This window comes from Enhydra lutris, unplaced genomic scaffold, assembly GCF_002288905.1.
Source record: "Enhydra lutris kenyoni isolate GAN:26980312 unplaced genomic scaffold, ASM228890v2 scaffoldscaffold56, whole genome shotgun sequence".
NCBI classification, from domain to species: Eukaryota; Metazoa; Chordata; class Mammalia; order Carnivora; family Mustelidae; genus Enhydra; species Enhydra lutris.
Genome location: NW_019154140.1, coordinates 921,007 through 939,214, shown reverse-complemented (window position 1 = coordinate 939,214; position 18,208 = coordinate 921,007). Strand labels below are relative to the sequence as shown.

Sequence of the window (18,208 nt, the reverse complement as noted above, 5' to 3'; positions counted from 1 at the left end):
TCAGTATTTCTGTTCAAGCTTTTTTTTGTTTTCTTTCCTTTTGTTAGTTTTTTTTATATATATATATAAATGAGTAATACGAATATATCACAAGTTAAAGAAAGATCTCAGCCAAAAAGAAGGTACCAGCATATGAAAAACAAATGAAAAATTACCAGGTATTTTTGCTTACAAAAAATTTAAACTATAAAGAGTCACAAAATATATATAAAAATGCCACATTGAACGAGGCAATCATACTCTACCCAAACTGGTAGCACCCTCCTAAAATCAGTTGCATCCCATTCATTCGGTCATACAGTGGTGACTGACAAAAAGGCATTATGCACCCGGGTGCCATCAGGAGACTTGGCCCCGTGGGTCATCAGTTCTTGGATTGTCATCCAGTTGTCCAAAATTTTCTTGTTTCTCTTTTTCATCATCTTTTTGTGACTCAGTTCAATGATGTTGATCTCCTTCTTGCCCTCGCTGCCACTCTGGGGGCTCTCCTTAAGACACTCCAAGCGGCTCCGCATCATGAACTCCCGGCGCCGACGCTGCTCTTTGGCGCGAACCAGGTGCTGCTTTCTCTCCTCTTTGCTCCAGTAGCGGCCCATTTTCATCTCGCTCATGGTGTCATCATCCGTCGTCATGCCACTGCGCTCCTCCTTGATCTTTAAGGCACGTTCCCTCAGAATCCGGTCTCGCACCGGTCTCTTGGTTATGTACCGCGTCCCGTCGCTCCGGATTTTCACCTTCCACTCCATCTTGGGCTCTGAACACTTCTGGGCCTCCTTGCACATGCTCACTAAACTCAGCTGGCTCTGCGCATACTCGACTGCGGATTTCTGCTGAATTAACTGCATGTAGCTTTGATAATGGCGGGCGTGTGCTGGGATGTTTGCGTATCTGTAGGAGGAGCTGTGGTAAGGAGAGAGGTAAGGGATGTGCTCGCTGCTGGTTTTCTCCTGCTCGGAAACCTTGCTGCCTTCGGAAATCTTCTCCTTGCCCTCCGCGCTGCAGCCTTGTTCGATGGTTTTGGCTTTGGTGGAGGTTGACTCTTTACTGCTCTGTCCGGAAGAAGACGGACTGGCGGCCATTGTGCTTCTCAGGTTTTTCTTATTGGTGAGGTTGATCATTCTGGGAAGGGAGCTGTCAGGGGAACGGTCCACAGTGAGTGGGGTGCTTCTGCAGCTTTCTGCTGTGTTGTAAGCACTAGAACTGTCCTTGTCCGACTTCTCTGGGTGTTCGATGATGTCGTCTAGTTTCCCCCGTGGCATATCCATGCTGGTGTTATAATTCCGGAATCCTCCATCGTGCAAAGCCCAGATGTCTCCGTACGGGTCTGTCGCTTTCTGGAGCCTGTGCGCCTGCATGATATTCTGGCACTCCAGTTCAATGTTTCTTAGTTCTTCGTTAAGCAACTGTAGCTCGTGCTCCACTCCCTCTTGTTCCCCTTGATGGCATTCTATTGTGCTGCTCGAGTAATACAGGTCATACTCTCCATGGTTTCGAATCTTGCATTTGAGCTCCAAGAGCTGTCGGAATCTTTCACACTCCTCGTCCGCGTTGCCAAGGCAGTCGGAGTCAATGTATTCGCCAGACACGAAGCTCTCGTTGCACTGAAGCTCAATGCTTCCCAGAGTGTCTTGGCTCTGCCCCAGCTCTCTTGTGCTCTTCAAAGATGTGCTGTTGGGGTCCTCGGCGGCGTTGTCCTGCTCTGAGCTCTCATCATTCCGCAAGCTTTCATCCGTGCGCCCTACCCCGCTGTCCTTCTCATGGTTGTTGGAGGACGATGTTGCCGTGTCTGTTGTGCCTTCTTCTTCTTCTTGTTTTTTTGGCTGAGAAAATAAAGTGGAGAGATCAAACAAAACCCGTTATTAAAAAAAAACAAAACAAAACAAAACAAAAAAAACCCCACAGGTTGTTGCAAAACTTGCTTGAAAAAAATGGTGCTTCTTGGCAAAGATGTGGTTCCTAGAAAGCTGTTCCAATTTTAGTACCCTTAACCATTTCAGAAATAGACATTTCGCTCAAGGCAGCTTTTTATGAACTGAAATAAAGAAAACCAAAACTGCTTAGAGACTTGACTTGGGGATAAATAAAATAGGCCACATTTTAATAAATGATTCTTACGTTAAGGTTCTCTCCTACTTGGGAAACTGGCAGGAAGTTGTGTAAATGAGGTGACTGTATGAGTCTCTGAGGTGGTAACACAGAAAAGGATGAGTGAGACAGGTGGTCTAAATGGTCTTCTGCAGTGTGGAGGCCTGGAGTTCTGAAGCCAAGTCACCTTATTATGAGGATTTTTTCCCTGAACTTCAAGCTCAGAAGAAACTTCGCTGATCTATGACACATTGGTTATGGTAAGTCAGACAGCACAGTATCACAGGGATAGGTTAGTATGAAGCCTCGGTCCTTCTATCGATGAGGAACTTTAAGCCCAGATGGAATCAGTTTATGAGTGACTCAGAGAGAGGTAGAAAAGGCCAGTGCCATCCCCCAGAAACAGGATTTCTGCTATGTCCAGGATGCCATATTCCTGCATAGGTACCCTGACCTCAGTGCCTCTCCAAATCACATTGCTCAAAAGCAACAAAATCATCTCAGGACTGCTTTGGGTTACTTAAAGTATTTTTCTACTCTCAACCGGAACTTCCTTCAGATGTGAATTTTATTCTTCTCAGAGTAAATTGTTAGTTCTCATGAAAATCGGAGAAGCACTGATTGCCAGACATGGGCATTGTATCACAAAAATATATTTTTGACATATTTGTGAATACGCACTCATATGTACACTTTATTCCTTGATAGTTTACAGCTTTCATGTAGAACAGTTCACTGTTGCTATCCTAAGAGGATGCTTATGTAATTCTTTCTCTGTGAAGAGGGTAAAATTATTTTTTCCTCCATCATGTATCATATACGAGTCTACATGGCAGTTTCTACATTGTGTTTCCTTTATATGTAAACTTACCATTTTATGTAAATATTTCCCTCTAGCAGGTGTAATTACACAATTAAATATAATTAAGTCTGTTAGTGTTAAAGAAGGACAGAAAGCATAAGAAAAGGTATTCAAAAACAGGCGTGAAAGAGCTATCAAGAAAATTGCTTTATTTTCTCCCACAGAAAGCAGAACAAAACATCACATGAACTGCAGAGGAGAGAACATGACCATGTATAATGTTATTTAAGGATTCAAAGTCTTTCCTTAAAATAGTTTTCCTCATTTTTTGAAAATATGTTGAGATTTTAAATGTCATATTGATAAAGAAATAATATTCTAAATAAGTAATTGTGATTAACAGTGGAGTGCTTGAAATATCTGTATGGTCCTTGCTTATAAGCTGACAATAGAAATCTGATGTGGTGACATTCACACTTGCCATAGCCCCTCCAGAGGATATTATTGATATTGGACATCTGAGTGGATACACCACATTATTTACACTTATATTTTTTCATATCTTCAATGAGTTTAAAAATATAAAAAAGCTAGTGTTTTTTTTTTTTTTTTTTTTTGTTTTTTTTTTTTTTTAGTCTTTTTATGTGGAGTGCCAAGGATACAGATAAATTATGCCAGGGGAGGTGTTCCACAATGTGTCAGCAGCAACCCTAACACCAAGGATAGTATGGGAAGTGAAACTTTCATGTGTACATGGATTTTAGTTTTGAAGTACAGATATAAGTTTTCTTTTTTTAATCAAATTCTCTTTTCTTTAGTCACTGGTTTATAAGCAAGTATGAAAATAAAAAAAGCGTTTTCCATTCCCAAACCTAGACTTCCTAGTTTCTAATATAATGCCCCCCTCTCATTTATCCTTTTCCTATGGAATTATTATGGTGACAGGCAATGCTTCTACCAAGACATTTCTCATGTAGTATTATTGTTTATAAGGGCACAGACTTTTAAAGGTTTCTGTCCTTCTTATCATTTTTCAGTCTCATGCCGAAGAAAAATTTCCACACAATGAAAATCTAACCTCAGGGACATCTAGTGTTACCTCAAAAGACCTAGCATTTGTATTACGTCTGATGAGTAGGCAGCATCTGACACCGTATCTCTTCACCTGGACAGGATTTCTCCCTTCTTTCTTTATTCCAACATCCCCCTGTCAATTCTCTATCAGGTCACATTTTGTATCTAAGAGAGAAAAAGCCTGAAGCAAGGACTTTCTTGCTTGTAACCAGCAGCTGCCACCAAAAAATATCTTTATTTGTGGCCAGCGTTGAAGTCGTACATAAAAATTCCATCTGTCTTACCTATATTGAAAAGCAGTCACCACAGTAGCAGCATTGCTCGTGAGCATGAACTACTGTTTGTGAACTGGCCAATGAGCATCCATGCTCAGCCCAGAGTAGAGCACACATGGCTTTGACACTTAGTCTGCAACGAAATGATTTATTTAATATACAGGCCTGTGCCCATACACACACGCATCCGTCTCTATTGTGGAAAGCTAACATGGCCATATATTCCATCATGCAGCCTGGTAAAGTGATCGGATGTTTGTGCTTCATGTCCCTAAGTGTAACTGTCCAGGATTTTTAAAAAACTATTAAAAAAAAAAAACAACAAAACACCCAAAAAACTATCTCTTAGAATGTGTTAAGAATTCATGTTGAGACCAGAGTGATAAGGATAAGGATAATCCATAAACTGACAGCAGAAGCGTTCATGAAATTATACCGGGCAGATGACTGACATGAACTCAACATAAAAAATCTCGGATACACTGATCTTGTTTTTATCCCATAGGAACAACGACAATCACAAAAGAGTACCAAGACTCAGTCCGCTACAGGCCCCTCTGTAACCTTGCACCAGCAGTGAATTAATTAAGAGCAGAAACTTTGCTCATTTTAATTTGTATGCTCAGGATCGAGTGTGGTGCTTGGGACACATGAAGAGCTCAGCATTTTTGGCTGAATGATTATGTGACCCTAAGGCGAGATGATATCAATGATCTCAAATAGTGGGACTCCTGTCGAGAAGTACATAGGTAGGGCCATGATACCACAAACATAAATAAGATTGATGGCTTACATCATGTCATCATCATCTTATACTTGTCTAACTATTCAAATAGACACATTAATATTTTAAATTATAAAATTAATTTTGGGGAGAGGGGGTAGCTCATGAAATATAGTTTCTCTCTGGCTGGCATATTGAAAAGCAACGCATATTTTTGCCATTAAATTTCTGAATGAGGTCGAACAGTGCCCAGGTCAACATTTGAATCTTGCTGTATTCTGGCAACAATGGTCCCTAAGCTTTCCAAGCTAGAAGGATCTTAATAGAAAAACATTGTATTTATTCCCTCTGCTTCATTTGAGATGCCCATCTGCTCTAGAAAAATTACCATTACAGAGGTGTTTGATCAAACCCTTTGATTTTGTTTTTACTCCATTTATGGTTCTATATTAAGAAAAAAAAAACTAGCAACGTTTCAAATGATGTAGGTCAAGTTGTTGGCCGTACCTGCTCCACCTCGTTGGCCATGCCCTGCATTGCTTCATTATGCTGTTCTTCCAGCATCTCCAAGTTTAACTCCTCTAAGAATTCATTTCTTTCATCTTCCAACCAGCCTTCATCCAGCTGCAAAAGAATACATTAGTACATTACATTAGGTTAGTGCGAGCTCATGCTAAAAGAGGGTAAACTTAAATGGCGATGCCTGACCAGTTCCTTTTATCATAATGATTCTCTTAAGAATACCAGCCTCTGGTAAATTCACCTCTCAGAAGGAAGAAAAGGTGATTAAAAAAAAAAAAAATTGGATGCAGATGCCTTTTATCCTTTCCTGAAACAGAGCTACAGATTTTTTCTCATAACCAAGTAGATCTCACAGCACAGAACATTACCGTCTTTCAGAATATATGAAAAGCATATTGCATAATCCACAGCTGTCACGCTCATTACCTCCAACAGTGCCCGTATTAAAGCACTGCAAAGGTACTAATAGGGCCATGAGACAATTGGGCTTTTTTCCTTAACAGCAACCCCCAATGAGACTGCATACAAAGTGTTCCCCACCCCCAGAACACACCGATGCTGCCCTCATCCCGCTTTTTTATCTTTAGGCAGATGGCTTCCAAGTTAACAAGATGGCTACATGCCACAAACACAGACATTTATTTGATCTGGGGGGAAGAACAGAAAAATTCTAAAATATTCTTCTCAAAAAAAAAAAAAAAAGGTAAGGCTATGCCATGTCTATTTTGATTCATTTTTCAGGTTGAATTGCAAAAAAATATATATATCTGAAACGTCGCATCTAAAGGGAGTGGAGCAGTGTGGAGCACGCAGGGTTTTGTTTGTGGGCTCAGGATCCAAGTATTCTGGTGGGAGTCTTACACAAATTAAACTGAATAAATCCTTTCAGCTTCTCAATACAAAGTGAAGTGGGAAACCTTGCTAAAATGATGAGTGTTGACAGTCAATACAGATAATTTGCCTCAAAGTGGATTTCTGGAGCTGGATTACATAAATTAGCTGTCTATGCTGATTAAATTAACTGAATTACGGTCCATGTTCTGTTTTACTCTGTGTTAAAAGAAACAGCAGCTTTCTAATGAGCCGAAATTGACAATATAGTTGACCCTTGAAAAACAGGGGTTTGAACTGCGTGGGTCCACTTACATGCGGATTTTTTTTTTTAATACAGTACAGTACTCCAAATCTCTTTTCTCTTCCTTGTGCTTTTCTTAATAACATTTTTTTTCTCTAGCTTACTAGGCTATAAGAATAGTATATAATACATGTGACATATAAAAATATGTTATTGGAGTGTTTATGTTATTCGTAAGATTTCCGATCATCAGTAGGCTATTAGCAGTTAAGTTTTTGGGGAGTCAGAAGTTACAGGCCAACTTCTGACTGGGTGGGGGTTTTGGCTCTCTAAATCCCTGCATTGCTCAAGGCTCAGCTGTAGTTTGAGGGATTTTCACCACCCAACAATGGCAAAATAAGCTCTTAAGGGTAAATGAAACTGTAACACTTGAAAAGAAAACAAACTCTGAGAGGACATTAAGTTGCACCGGAAAATGCATTAGCATATATGCTTCATATTCCTTAATATGAAGGTAGTTGTAAGTTTCTTGATATTTATTACAGGCTGCCTAGAATTTAAATTACTCAAATTTGACTGAGGCCAAAGTGCAAACACATTTACTCATCCTCATTTATCTTAATGTAGCCTGAATAACCAAGTTCTACCTCACTGACTTTGATATGCAGATGAACTATGAAAATTAAGCTGACTAAAAATTCAAATTCAGTTTATAATTGTCTAAGTTTTACATCCTTTTTTTCTTTAAGATTTTATTTATTTATTTGACACACACACACACAGAGACTGCATGCAAGCACAAGCAGGGAGAGCTGCAGAGGGAGAGTGAGAAGAAGGGAGCCTGACTTGGGGCTCGAGCCCAGGACCCTGAGATCATGACCTAAGCTGAAGGCAGAGGCTTAACCCACTGAGCTACCCAGGTGAACCAGTTTTACATTTTTTAATCCCTTGTAAATTTTATGAAGCCAAAAACTCCAGACTCCAAAAGAAATTATGTAGAGCTACAAATGTTACTTTTTATAAGCACACCAAGGGATTTTTCTTTAATCGGGTCAAAACAAAATATTTGCTTGCACAGAGCTAGTGAATAATGGAACAGAGTCTTCTGAAATTTAAATGAAGGGGTGGGAAAGATAAGGAGAACAAACTGTAGAAATTAAGGATTTCCTATAACTCTTTTCTTATTAGCTAATCCCACAGATCCTTGGGTGTTACCTGTAGTCAGCCTACATCTATTTTGACAAGTCTTTTGGCTGGAGGTATACACAGCGCAGTGAGTGAGTCACCTCCTTTCCCTCTTGTATTTCCCTTTCCACTGAAGTAAGCATTCATGGTAGTCTGAGTTTTAGACTCCGCCTCAGGCGGACCTTTCCCTGGAGCTGAGCCTGCAGGAAAAGGGGGCTCTCTTTATGAAACTGAGATCTGTCTGCACAGCAGTGGAACACACGTGCCATTTCAGAGAAAGGAACTATCTGCATTGTCTCTGGAGTAGTGTTTACAAGTTCTTATGAGAGCCCTCTCTGCCCCAATGTCCCAAGGGGAAGAGGACAGAATAGCAATATCTTTAATGGTCTAAGGAAGAAAATGAAAGAAAGTTGACAGGGAATGAAAGAAATGAGTTATTTAAAAATATTGCGCAGATGTATAAGACTGCCCCCAGCAAATCTGTAGATCATTTCCAAGAATGTAGAGAGTATCTGAAATATTAAGAAAGGAAAAAGCCTAGAAAAAGTGCACAAGAAACTTCCACACTTTCACGAGTAAAATTCATTTGCAAAAAATACCATAATAAGATACATTAAAATTGATAAAAAATATAGGTGATATAAAGGCAAGGTTTTCTTGGATTTTTTTCTTGCCATTTTATAGCATGTACTGCTTAAATTACATTCTTAAAATAGGGTGTGAAGATCCATTTTCTTTCCTTATTTTTCTAGAAATCTGATTTTCTAAATGCAATTAGCTTTCTTCCAGTGTCATGAGGCTTCTTTAGGATTAAGGGGCTGAAGCAGATCCTGATTTTGACAGGACAGAGTATCCTGCAGTCAGACAGCCATCTTTTCTCAACTGTGGAGAGGAAGTCCTGTTTGGAAATTCATCTTCCAACATTGATTCTGTTAGGTCAGGAGTGTAGTCAGATATTTGAAAATGCCACCAGTTCTACCAAGCATATGTATTTTATTAATGATTAACAGGATCTAGTCTTACATCATGAATTTTTATTCTTTCCACAGTCTGTTATAACTGTTCTATGGCATAGTTTCAGGAAATGCTTTAATTCTAAATTAATGAGGTTCTCTAGAAGTTACATGGAAAGGGCAAGGGAAACCACATTATGACATTGAAATACCTTTTCTCTAACAGGGAGGACCCCTGAGTTCTCTTCGGTTTACCATGCATTTCACTAACATATATTTAGCCCCTTTATTTTGTTCTTTTTCAAGAAAATGGGATCAGTGAGATTAAGTGGTTTGCAAAACTTCCACATAATTAGTGAACTTTCATACATTTTCTGTATTCTTAAATTCACTCCTAAACAGGCAGTCCAGCCAGGCGTGTAGGCTCTCTCCCACTCCCGAGACCGCAGGTGTATAACTATACTCTGCCTTGGGCTATAGCAGGCTTTATGGGATCCATTTAGAATGGTCAAGGGCATAAAGGGAATATATGCGGAAAGGGTGATCTTTTATAACCACTATATTCAAGTCAGGATTTAGTCTGACACTGAAATACACTTCCTCAATGTAATTTATAGATAGTATCCAGTTACTGAGTTTGAAAAATATCAGATCGATAACCTGGGAGACAAATGGTGATATAAGCAACTTCACTCAAACGACTGAGAGATGGAGAGAATGGTGACAACGTGCTGTCCTTTCTGCATTGTGGTGGGTTATAAAAAGCATATAAAAAGAAGGATCCATAGCACTTTTCTTCCACCATTACCTTTCCTTTACTTTCATGACATCCCCCACTGTTAAAGATAGAAAAAACAATTCCTCCAGAAGCTATCCGCTTGTTTTTGACTGGACAGATGTTTTTATCACACTACACTTGGGAAAAATTCCTTCATTATACTTGGAACTACACATGCTACGTGGGTCACTTTATTTGATAAAGTTCTACAAAGATTTAAGTTGATAGTTGGATACGCAAATGTTTCTCTCGTTAGAGATCTTTCAAGGTACCTTAATATGCCAATTAAGTATTTTTAGATAGAGACCTAAAGCAAGGATCCAGACAGAATTTAGAATCATGTGAAGTGAACCATTTTTCATTTACGAATTCATTCAAATAACTTGCAAGTGGAAGGAGAGAATAATGGTTCCATCTTGTGTACATTTTTCCTTCCTTCTTTTTTTTTTCCCCCAAAAAGATAAGTTGATGAGGTTGGTAAGTTAGGAAAGATGACTCTTAATTATGTTTTGCATACTTGGCTTTACCAATAGCCATAGTACTGAGTCGATATAGAACAGCAAATAATGGATGCCAAGTTCAGTCTCAAGATTTCCAACATCCGCTCTGACCTGAATCTCTGGCCTCGCGACGAGCAGCACGATTCTCTTGCACTCATCGCTAGACAGCAACGCCACTGCTTCTTCTCGATTCTGGACATCTTCCCCATTTATCTAGAAAACAAATGGAAGTGGCACATTAGTTTCCATTTCCACAATGCTGCACACAATAAATGGCAAATATCAGCTCATTTGTGGTGAATGTATGGACAATGAAACTCACACAATGGGCTCATCTTCAGCCCCTCCGTGGTAAGTGCCTTCACTCAATTACGCGCTTACTGTAAGAGCCATATCGATCCCTGAAGGATGGCGGACATCAGAGGAAGCAGTTATGTTCATAAATGTCCAACCTGCGCCCTGGCAACATACATCTAGCAACACAATTAACCAGCCCCTGACAGGTGACGTTCATCTTTCTCCGCTCAGAGTAATGGAAGTGTCACTCTGAGATAATAGTGCTGGGGGAAGCAGGGCTGGCAATCCCGCATCTGAAATCCGTCATCCTGCACGTCTGCTACGAGCCAATTAGAGAGCTGCAGTATTATCTCTCACCAGGCAGTGCTCCCAGGCCACTGCTGATTGCATTTTCATTTAATCATCTCATATTTGTGTGGGTCTGACTCAGTTGCCCCAGTCACTCTCAGGATATCTTTCAGGGCTTCACTAATCAAAAGAAGGACAGTTCATCGGTAACGTCCATATCAATACTCCAGTTCTTTCTAAGATTTGTCCATTTCCTCAAACAACAAAACTAATGAAGTATCTTATGGCTCATCTCTTAAGTGAACTTAGGTTAAAAAATAAAACACAGAGGAAAAATGGCTTTTTGCAAGAAACCAAGCTTGAGTAAACTTTTGATTAAAAAGACTCTGCTGGAATTCGAAATATAGCTTTTGTCCTTTTTCTAAATTCTACAGACAGAGCAAATAAGGTTTCTGAAGTTTGTATTTTAAGCTACATTTTCATGTTCAAATGTATTTAGCTCTGAGTTAATTTCTTTCTTTGGATATTTTATATTTATTTTATATTATTGATTGTTCAAATCCACAGGGACAGTGAAGGTTTTGATCATAGTACAGAATCAACATGTGCAGAAAGAAGTTTCAAGAGGTCAAGTAATTATGCCTAAAATAAATATTAATTATTTCAATAAATTAAATAGAAAAGGCAGCTATACTGACCAATTTTTCAATAATTAACATCTTTCATTAAGCATTTCTGCTGGAAAGCATGAATTAGACTGCTGAGATTTTATTTTATTTTCTTCTTGTGGATCTTTGGGATTTTGGCTGATGCACAAGGGCAGATAAAATTATTGAAATAAGCCCAGGTATCTCAACTCTGGACCACAATAAATGATCCTTAATCCTGGACTCTTATCACACATATGGAGCACAAAGAAAGCAGACGATATGTAATAGTCAAAGGGAGAAGGTGGCAATCATACAAACATATATTTTCTTACTCTGATCAAGTAAGTATTGCCTTTGTTTTTCACTTATATATGTAGACAGGAAATTCAGCTTTTACAAGTTTCAAGCACATTTCCTCTTTTGGCAACTCACAATAAAATTCATCAAATTAGAAAACAGAAGCTATGATTCCAAAATGGAACTAATGACGGGAAAGGGAATTTTGTGGTTTTTCTTAAATATACATCTGAAAAGCTATTTCTATGCTGAATCCAAGGCTTTTTCTCAAATAAAGATAAATTGGCCATGGTGGATTCTACTAAACCTCCCCCATCCCCAGTGAAGTGTACTTTGAAAATAATGACTTGAAAATGTTTACTTTCTTTGAGCTTTGGGGGCTTATGTCCATTTTGTAGTAATTCTTTATAGTATATCGGCAGTGTATCTATTTGTCCATTCATTATGGACCTAATTGTCCATCCTCCCGCGATCACCAGGCATGTTGGATCCTGGGGAGATGGAGTTGGGTGCTCTCAGACAGCTTCTCTTCACTTTTTCTGTGCAAAATCTAATGCTCACTATTTTTTTCATTCAAGTATATTCATATAAATTCTTCATCTACATTTCACTTACCATTAACCTAAATACTCTTCATTCATGTTTACTTAATGTTACTATTATGTTTCCTATATTAAATTGCAGGTACTATGGGGCGCCTGGGTGGCTGAGTGGGTTAAAGCCTCTGCCTTCGGATCAGGTCATGATCTCAGGGTCCTGGGATCAAGCCCCACGTTGGGCTCTCTGCTCAGCGGGGAGCCTGCTTCCCCCTCTCTCTCTGCCTGCCTCTCTGCCTACTTGGGATCTCTGTCAAGTAAATAAATAAAATCTTTGAAAAAAAAAGTGCAGGTAATAGTGCCTTTCTCAGAGTGTTCTTGTAAGGGTTAAATGAGTTAATATATCTCTAGGGTTTAACCAAGGGCCTGGTATCCAGGAAGAGCTCTGAATTGGCACATGGTACCGTTGATATTTTTGTTGTTGTTACTTCTTATGACTATGACTACTACTATAATTATTTATGTTCATATTTTAATCCTCAGTAAAGATTCTTTTCTTCTAAATAAAGCAAATACAGTAAAATTCATGTACAAGAATTAAATCCACAGTAGCAAACATCTTTCTACTTTAAAAGACATCTCTCTCATATATATTTTTAACTCCTAGAGAACCACCAAGAAACAATATGGTGTGTTTGATTTGCAGTCTCCTTAGGGTTGGTATTCGTCTCTCTCTGTGAACTCCGCACGACCAGAGCTATGGTCTTCAGTCCCAACGTTATGTCCTTGTTCCTGGAAGGACAGATCCCATGTTATAGAAACACATTTCCATTCAGAATCCTATGTGAATGTGAAAGGAAATGAATTCGCCACAGAAATCTGGGTTTAAAATGTAATTTATTGTTTCTTTTTCAAAATAAAGGCCACTTTAGCCAACTGGCTGGTAGATCCTACTGAACTCAAGACATTAGTTTGATACCCAGAGTGATACTGGGGCAAGAAATGCAGCCCTGGGTCTCAGCAAAGAATGAAAAAGTCTGAGGAATGGAATCAGATAGAGCTTTCAACCTTCATTTGCTCTTGTTCCTGAAGGATGGCTCATACTGCAGGATTGCTGGTGGGAAAGAGGTTTGCCATGCCTGAAAACACCAGGCAGACATAAAGGTGAAGGACTCAGCATCACACGGAGGAGATAAATGAGTGAGTGCGTCACCACGGTTTAATGGAAGGCTTTCATTTAAGAAAAGAGAGGGAAAGAGAACCAGGAGAAAGGCAACATACAACTTTTGTCGTAAATGAGGAAAAACTGCGCCAGAGAATATGTCTTGTCTCATTTTCTGTGCATGGCCGTATATAAATATTGATTTCAAAGCAGATACTGCTTTGGCTTAGAAGAGATTTGTGGCATTACAAAGATAAATCACCCAAAATCTCACTTTAGGCCCAATCTCCTGTATGTGCATATGAGTGTGTATGTACGTGTGTGTGTGTGTGTGTGTGTGTGTGTGTGTGTGCGCAAATGTGTGCAGGACCCTAAAAGCCTAGAAATGGTTTAACATAGCTTTTTTTGCACGAATGTGCCAATTTTTAGGTTTCCTATATTGATGTTCCAGGAGTGGGTGGGCAACTAAAATTCTTGGCATCTGACCACCTATGGAATTTATTTGAAAATGCAGGAGCCTAAGGCAAAAGAGGCATGATGTACTTTAAGTGTGCTTATATTTTAGTGTGGAAGGAAGGTGAATAACCTACAGAGATATAGAGGTGGACAGAACAGAAATGGGAGGAAAACAGTTATCTAAAGGGCAGAAAAGAAAAGTATAGGAACAAAAGCTGGGGACAAGTTTATGCGTAGGGCAGAGATAGAGAGAGAAAGCTCAGTTGGAGTCTTACTGCCCCAGTGCTCGAGTTTTTGCAGGGTTTTGTCAGGGAGGGAGTAATCCTTAGGAACATGACCACTTTTTTGGCAAACATGAGATTAGGTTGCTGACATAGAATACTGTACGCTTACTGTCCCAAGGAGGAAGTGAGAATATAGCCCTCTGATCATGGAGGTATGTGATCTTTAGTTCCTCCTCTGTGGGGCTCAGAAAAGCCTGTTTTCACTCAGCATTGCAATTTTGTGAGAGGACTTCACCATATGAATTCCTGAGGCTACATCTGATACCACAAGCTTGTGGCAATGGCACAGCACACAGAACTGTCAAGTGCTTGCAGGGAAAAAAGCATGTGAGAGTTAAAACTTGTTCTCATGAAACCGGGTCATGGTTTTTCTTCTGTACAATCCCTACCTTGGGCCAATCTCGTGTGAGTACCTGTGGGTGGTGTCTCTAGGTGAGGTCATTTAACAGACCCGCAATGTACTACCTTTAGAAAATTTTAGCTACACCATGAGAACAGGACCATAGGAGTACTCTCCTTAGGTCATCATGAACAGGAAATTAAAACCACAATAGCTCTAAAGAGATTGATTTAAATAAAAGCCAGCCAGGAAACTCCAAGGATAAGAAGTAAATCCTCTCTTTCTCCTCCTCTCATCTCCCTGCGACAGGAGTCATTAATTGTTCATTACAGGGTATCCCATAATCTCTTCATCAGCCATATGGGAGCTATTTGTCTGTGGGTACGATTTTGTCACAGTTTTATTTAATATAATTTCACCATCACCCTTAAGACTCTTTGTTTCCTATGTGTGCAAATAGACTTGAATTCTAGGCTTTTTAATGTGACATGTATTTGTTCATTAAATGTGACATATTTGTCACTGAATATAAAGTAATCAGGCAGACAACAGCATTTTGTCAATCCTGCCGTTGTTTCTTCAGTGAACAACTCCATTAAGGAATGCCTTATTATCCAGCAAATATTTTATCTGAAAACTTTATCTGCCTCTAATATAGCTGAAAATAAGGAAGTATCAAAACATATAACATGTATATATGACAATACAATTGCTTTATTTCTATCTACCTCTACTCATAGAATGAATAGATGCAATTTTAACCACTATATTTGTAGATCTAGCTTATGAGAAAGTGGTTAGCTGGAAATCAGGAAAGGAGCCAGTGAGGTTGCTGGAGAAGCTGTCAAATGTGGAGAGTAGATGGTGAGAGAAGACATGACAGCTGGAAGCAGCAAGAGAAAAATGACAAAAAAAAAAATGTAAGTAACACATCAGAAAATGTGGCCAACCAGGGTGACTTCATATTGTGGCACAAAGTCTTCCAGACATTTTAACCATTGAGTATTTTATTGTTATTACAGCATCCTGTAATGATTGCTGGGCACAATATGACCTTGAGCATCATGAGAAGGTTATATTTTTTTCAATTGAGTATATTCAGCTGTAGATGTTAACAAGGTGAATGATACATTTATAATTGTTTCCAAGTCAAAATAATAATAATAAAATATGTTTGAAGCTTTCATTATCTGGATAGTACACAAAAATGGTACCCTTGTTTTTTAATGAGGCTACATCAGTAAAGCTTTACTGCAGATTGTATTCATTTATCCTATCACTCTGTCCACTGAATACCTGTTTCATTCATTCATTTATTCATGCATGATTGAGAAAGACACTGAAAGTATGGTAGCAAACAAGACAATGCCTTGGTTTCCAGATTCACTTTCTCTTGCCCTGATAGAGCCTGTGACACAGTCCATTCTGTTTAACTACAGGTCGCCACTTAAGGAGCTATAGGAATACAAGTTATATTCTTGAAGTTTTCTAAAAATTAGTAGGGCCATGAATGACCGCAAATCATAGTTTTATTCCTTCCTAACTGGAGTCTTAGGAGCGGTTCCTTGATGAAAAACGAGTTCTGCAGCATCTAGCTAGAGAGGAGCAAGGGTATGCAGTAGAGGTGTGAATCAGTGAGTGGAGCCCTGCAGAAAGGGAAGAAGAGGAGAAGGCTGGGCAAGATAACTGTGGTCAGGGCCCCAGGCAGTGCACCACGCTGTGACCATGACAGCACCCCCTGCATTGTCATCCTCTGTGTGGGCAGCTGTCTTCCTAATTGCACGGGGAGTGCCCCAAATGCCAGGATGGCATCTGGTCTGTTTTCGAAGTCCTGGTTCTAGGCAGAGTGTTGAATCTATTCTTGTTAAAATGCAAAGCAACATTCGTCAAGCATCCACATCTAGGAAGGAGAAGTGGGAGCTGTAGGTTCATCATATGGTCTAAAAGTTATGCAGAATATTTGAACGGTTGATAACTTCCTCAGTTTTTCTTGTGAGTCATCTTCTCAGCTTTGTAGTTGTATGATCAGCAGTAAACTCAAGCCTCGGCTCTAAATTTGGGTTAATCTGGACACACAAGTTGGGGAGCTGTGTGTCTTTCTGCAGCACTCTGTATGGGAAAGGACTCAAGAGGAGAGAGAGAGGGTCGAGGCCGGTATAGAAGACAAACTTTGGCATTCAAAGTCATTTCTAATTTGGCCTGGAATTCTTTCCAGCTCCACATCCCCCTTATGTTCCATTTATCATCTTGCTCATTAAACTGAAATTTTGTCAGTCTTTACATTTTCACATAAATCAAATTTCTTCAGACTTCTAGACTTTCAGGTCCTCATGGAACATAGGAATCCATGTTTCCCTAATTTATTCTGGAAGAGGCAGCAGTAACTGGTGTTGCTGTTGCTCTTACTATTAGAAGTTAATGTTTGTTACTTACATTGCAGTGTGCTAAGCCCTCCAGAAGTATACTCACATTTAACCTTTGCAACAATATGTCTTATTATTACCATTTTTTTTAAAGATTTTATTTATTTGACAGACAGATCACAAGTAGGCAGAGAGGCAAGCAGAGAGAGAGGGGGAAGCAGGCTCCCCGCAGAGCAGAGAGCCCGATGCGGGGCTCGATCCCAGGAACTTGGGATCACGACCTGAGCCGAAGGCAGAGGCTTTAACCCACTGAGCCACCCAGGCACCCCATTATTATTACCATTTTTTAAGATGAGGAAACTGGTTTAGGATGAGGAGTAAAGTAAGAGGTGGAGCTGGGAGGTGAAGCTGAGTAATCCAAGTCCAGAGAAGATACCTTAATTACTAATTATTAGCCAATAATTCTTAATCAATAGTATCATCTTTACTTAAAATTTTTTTAAACAATAGCTGTTTGTTTTGTGGATGCCATTATCTAGAAAAGACAAATTGTTTTCTCTAACATTTTATAAAAAACTAAAAAAAAATGGAAACTATTGAACAGACGGTAGGACACTAAAGGAAATAACCATCTCACATACTTGCAAAATTCGATCCCCTTCTCGAATTCGGCCGTCTTTGGCAGCTATGCTATTTGGATCCACCTGTAATGGAGAAAACACGCATCTTCAACTGGTTATGCGATACTCCCCCAGGAACTTAAAAATATCACTTAAAAAATATTTTTAGTAACCTGGTTAAAAATTCTCTACTGATTTATAGAAGGCATGCCAAAGTTTTCTGTTAAATAAAAACCACTGATTCAAAAAATGTAAGTGGACTATTTTAGAATTAATAACAAAAAAGAGAGAACTACCTCAGAATTTAATTTGAAAATGATTTTTCTCTCTCTCCCTCCCTTTTTCTCTTTCTTTTGTTCTTTTTGCTCTTTTCTTCTTCTTCTTCTCCTTCTTCTTCTCCTCCTCCTTCTCCTTCTTCTTTCTTCTTTCTTCTTCTTCTTTCTTCTTTCTTCTTCTTCTTTCTTCTTCTTCTTTTTTAAACATCTGGTTCACTCATTTCTGTATCCAAACTGTCAGACATGGTCCTCAGCTGACATGGTCTTCAGCAGATGTTAATTCTAGGATTCTCTGGACCCAGGAAATTTGCTTTCTACTAGGGTGATCTTTAAATCCTGGTTTAGCTGTTTTAGAAAAGCTGAGAGCTATACTAAGTCCATTTTATTAAAGAAATTTCTGTCTCATGAACACATTAATTTATAAAGAGATTTATAATTGATGTTGCTTAAAAAATGAAAAAAAAGTTACCTATGTAGATCATTACTAGATTCTAAATTATAAGGTGAAGTGTATTAACTATAAATTATTTTAGAACAAATAGAGATTTAAGCCTTCATTAGGGGTTTACCAACATTTTAATGGGCCAAACTTGAGTGATGACTTACAGTTCACTGGGGGTAAATCTGTCTATCATATTTTGAATGATGGCACTAAGCCATTTATTTA

General features: G+C 39.1%; 1 protein-coding gene across 2 annotated transcripts in view; it reads right to left on the bottom strand.

Annotated features, from left to right (window-relative positions):
• Positions 1–293: 293 nt before the first annotated feature.
• LOC111157933 (PDZ domain containing ring finger 4) overlaps positions 294–18,208 on the bottom strand; it is a 349,884-nt gene continuing 331,969 nt past the window's right edge. For both annotated transcript variants that reach the window (XM_022519674.1, XM_022519675.1), the window contains 4 exons: positions 17,288–17,350; positions 10,085–10,186; positions 5,468–5,584; positions 294–1,820 (listed from right to left, as the gene is read on the bottom strand). In XM_022519674.1, coding sequence (XP_022375382.1) covers positions 294–1,820; positions 5,468–5,584; positions 10,085–10,186; positions 17,288–17,350 — 1,809 coding nt within the window. The remainder of the gene's footprint in view (positions 1,821–5,467; positions 5,585–10,084; positions 10,187–17,287; positions 17,351–18,208) is intronic.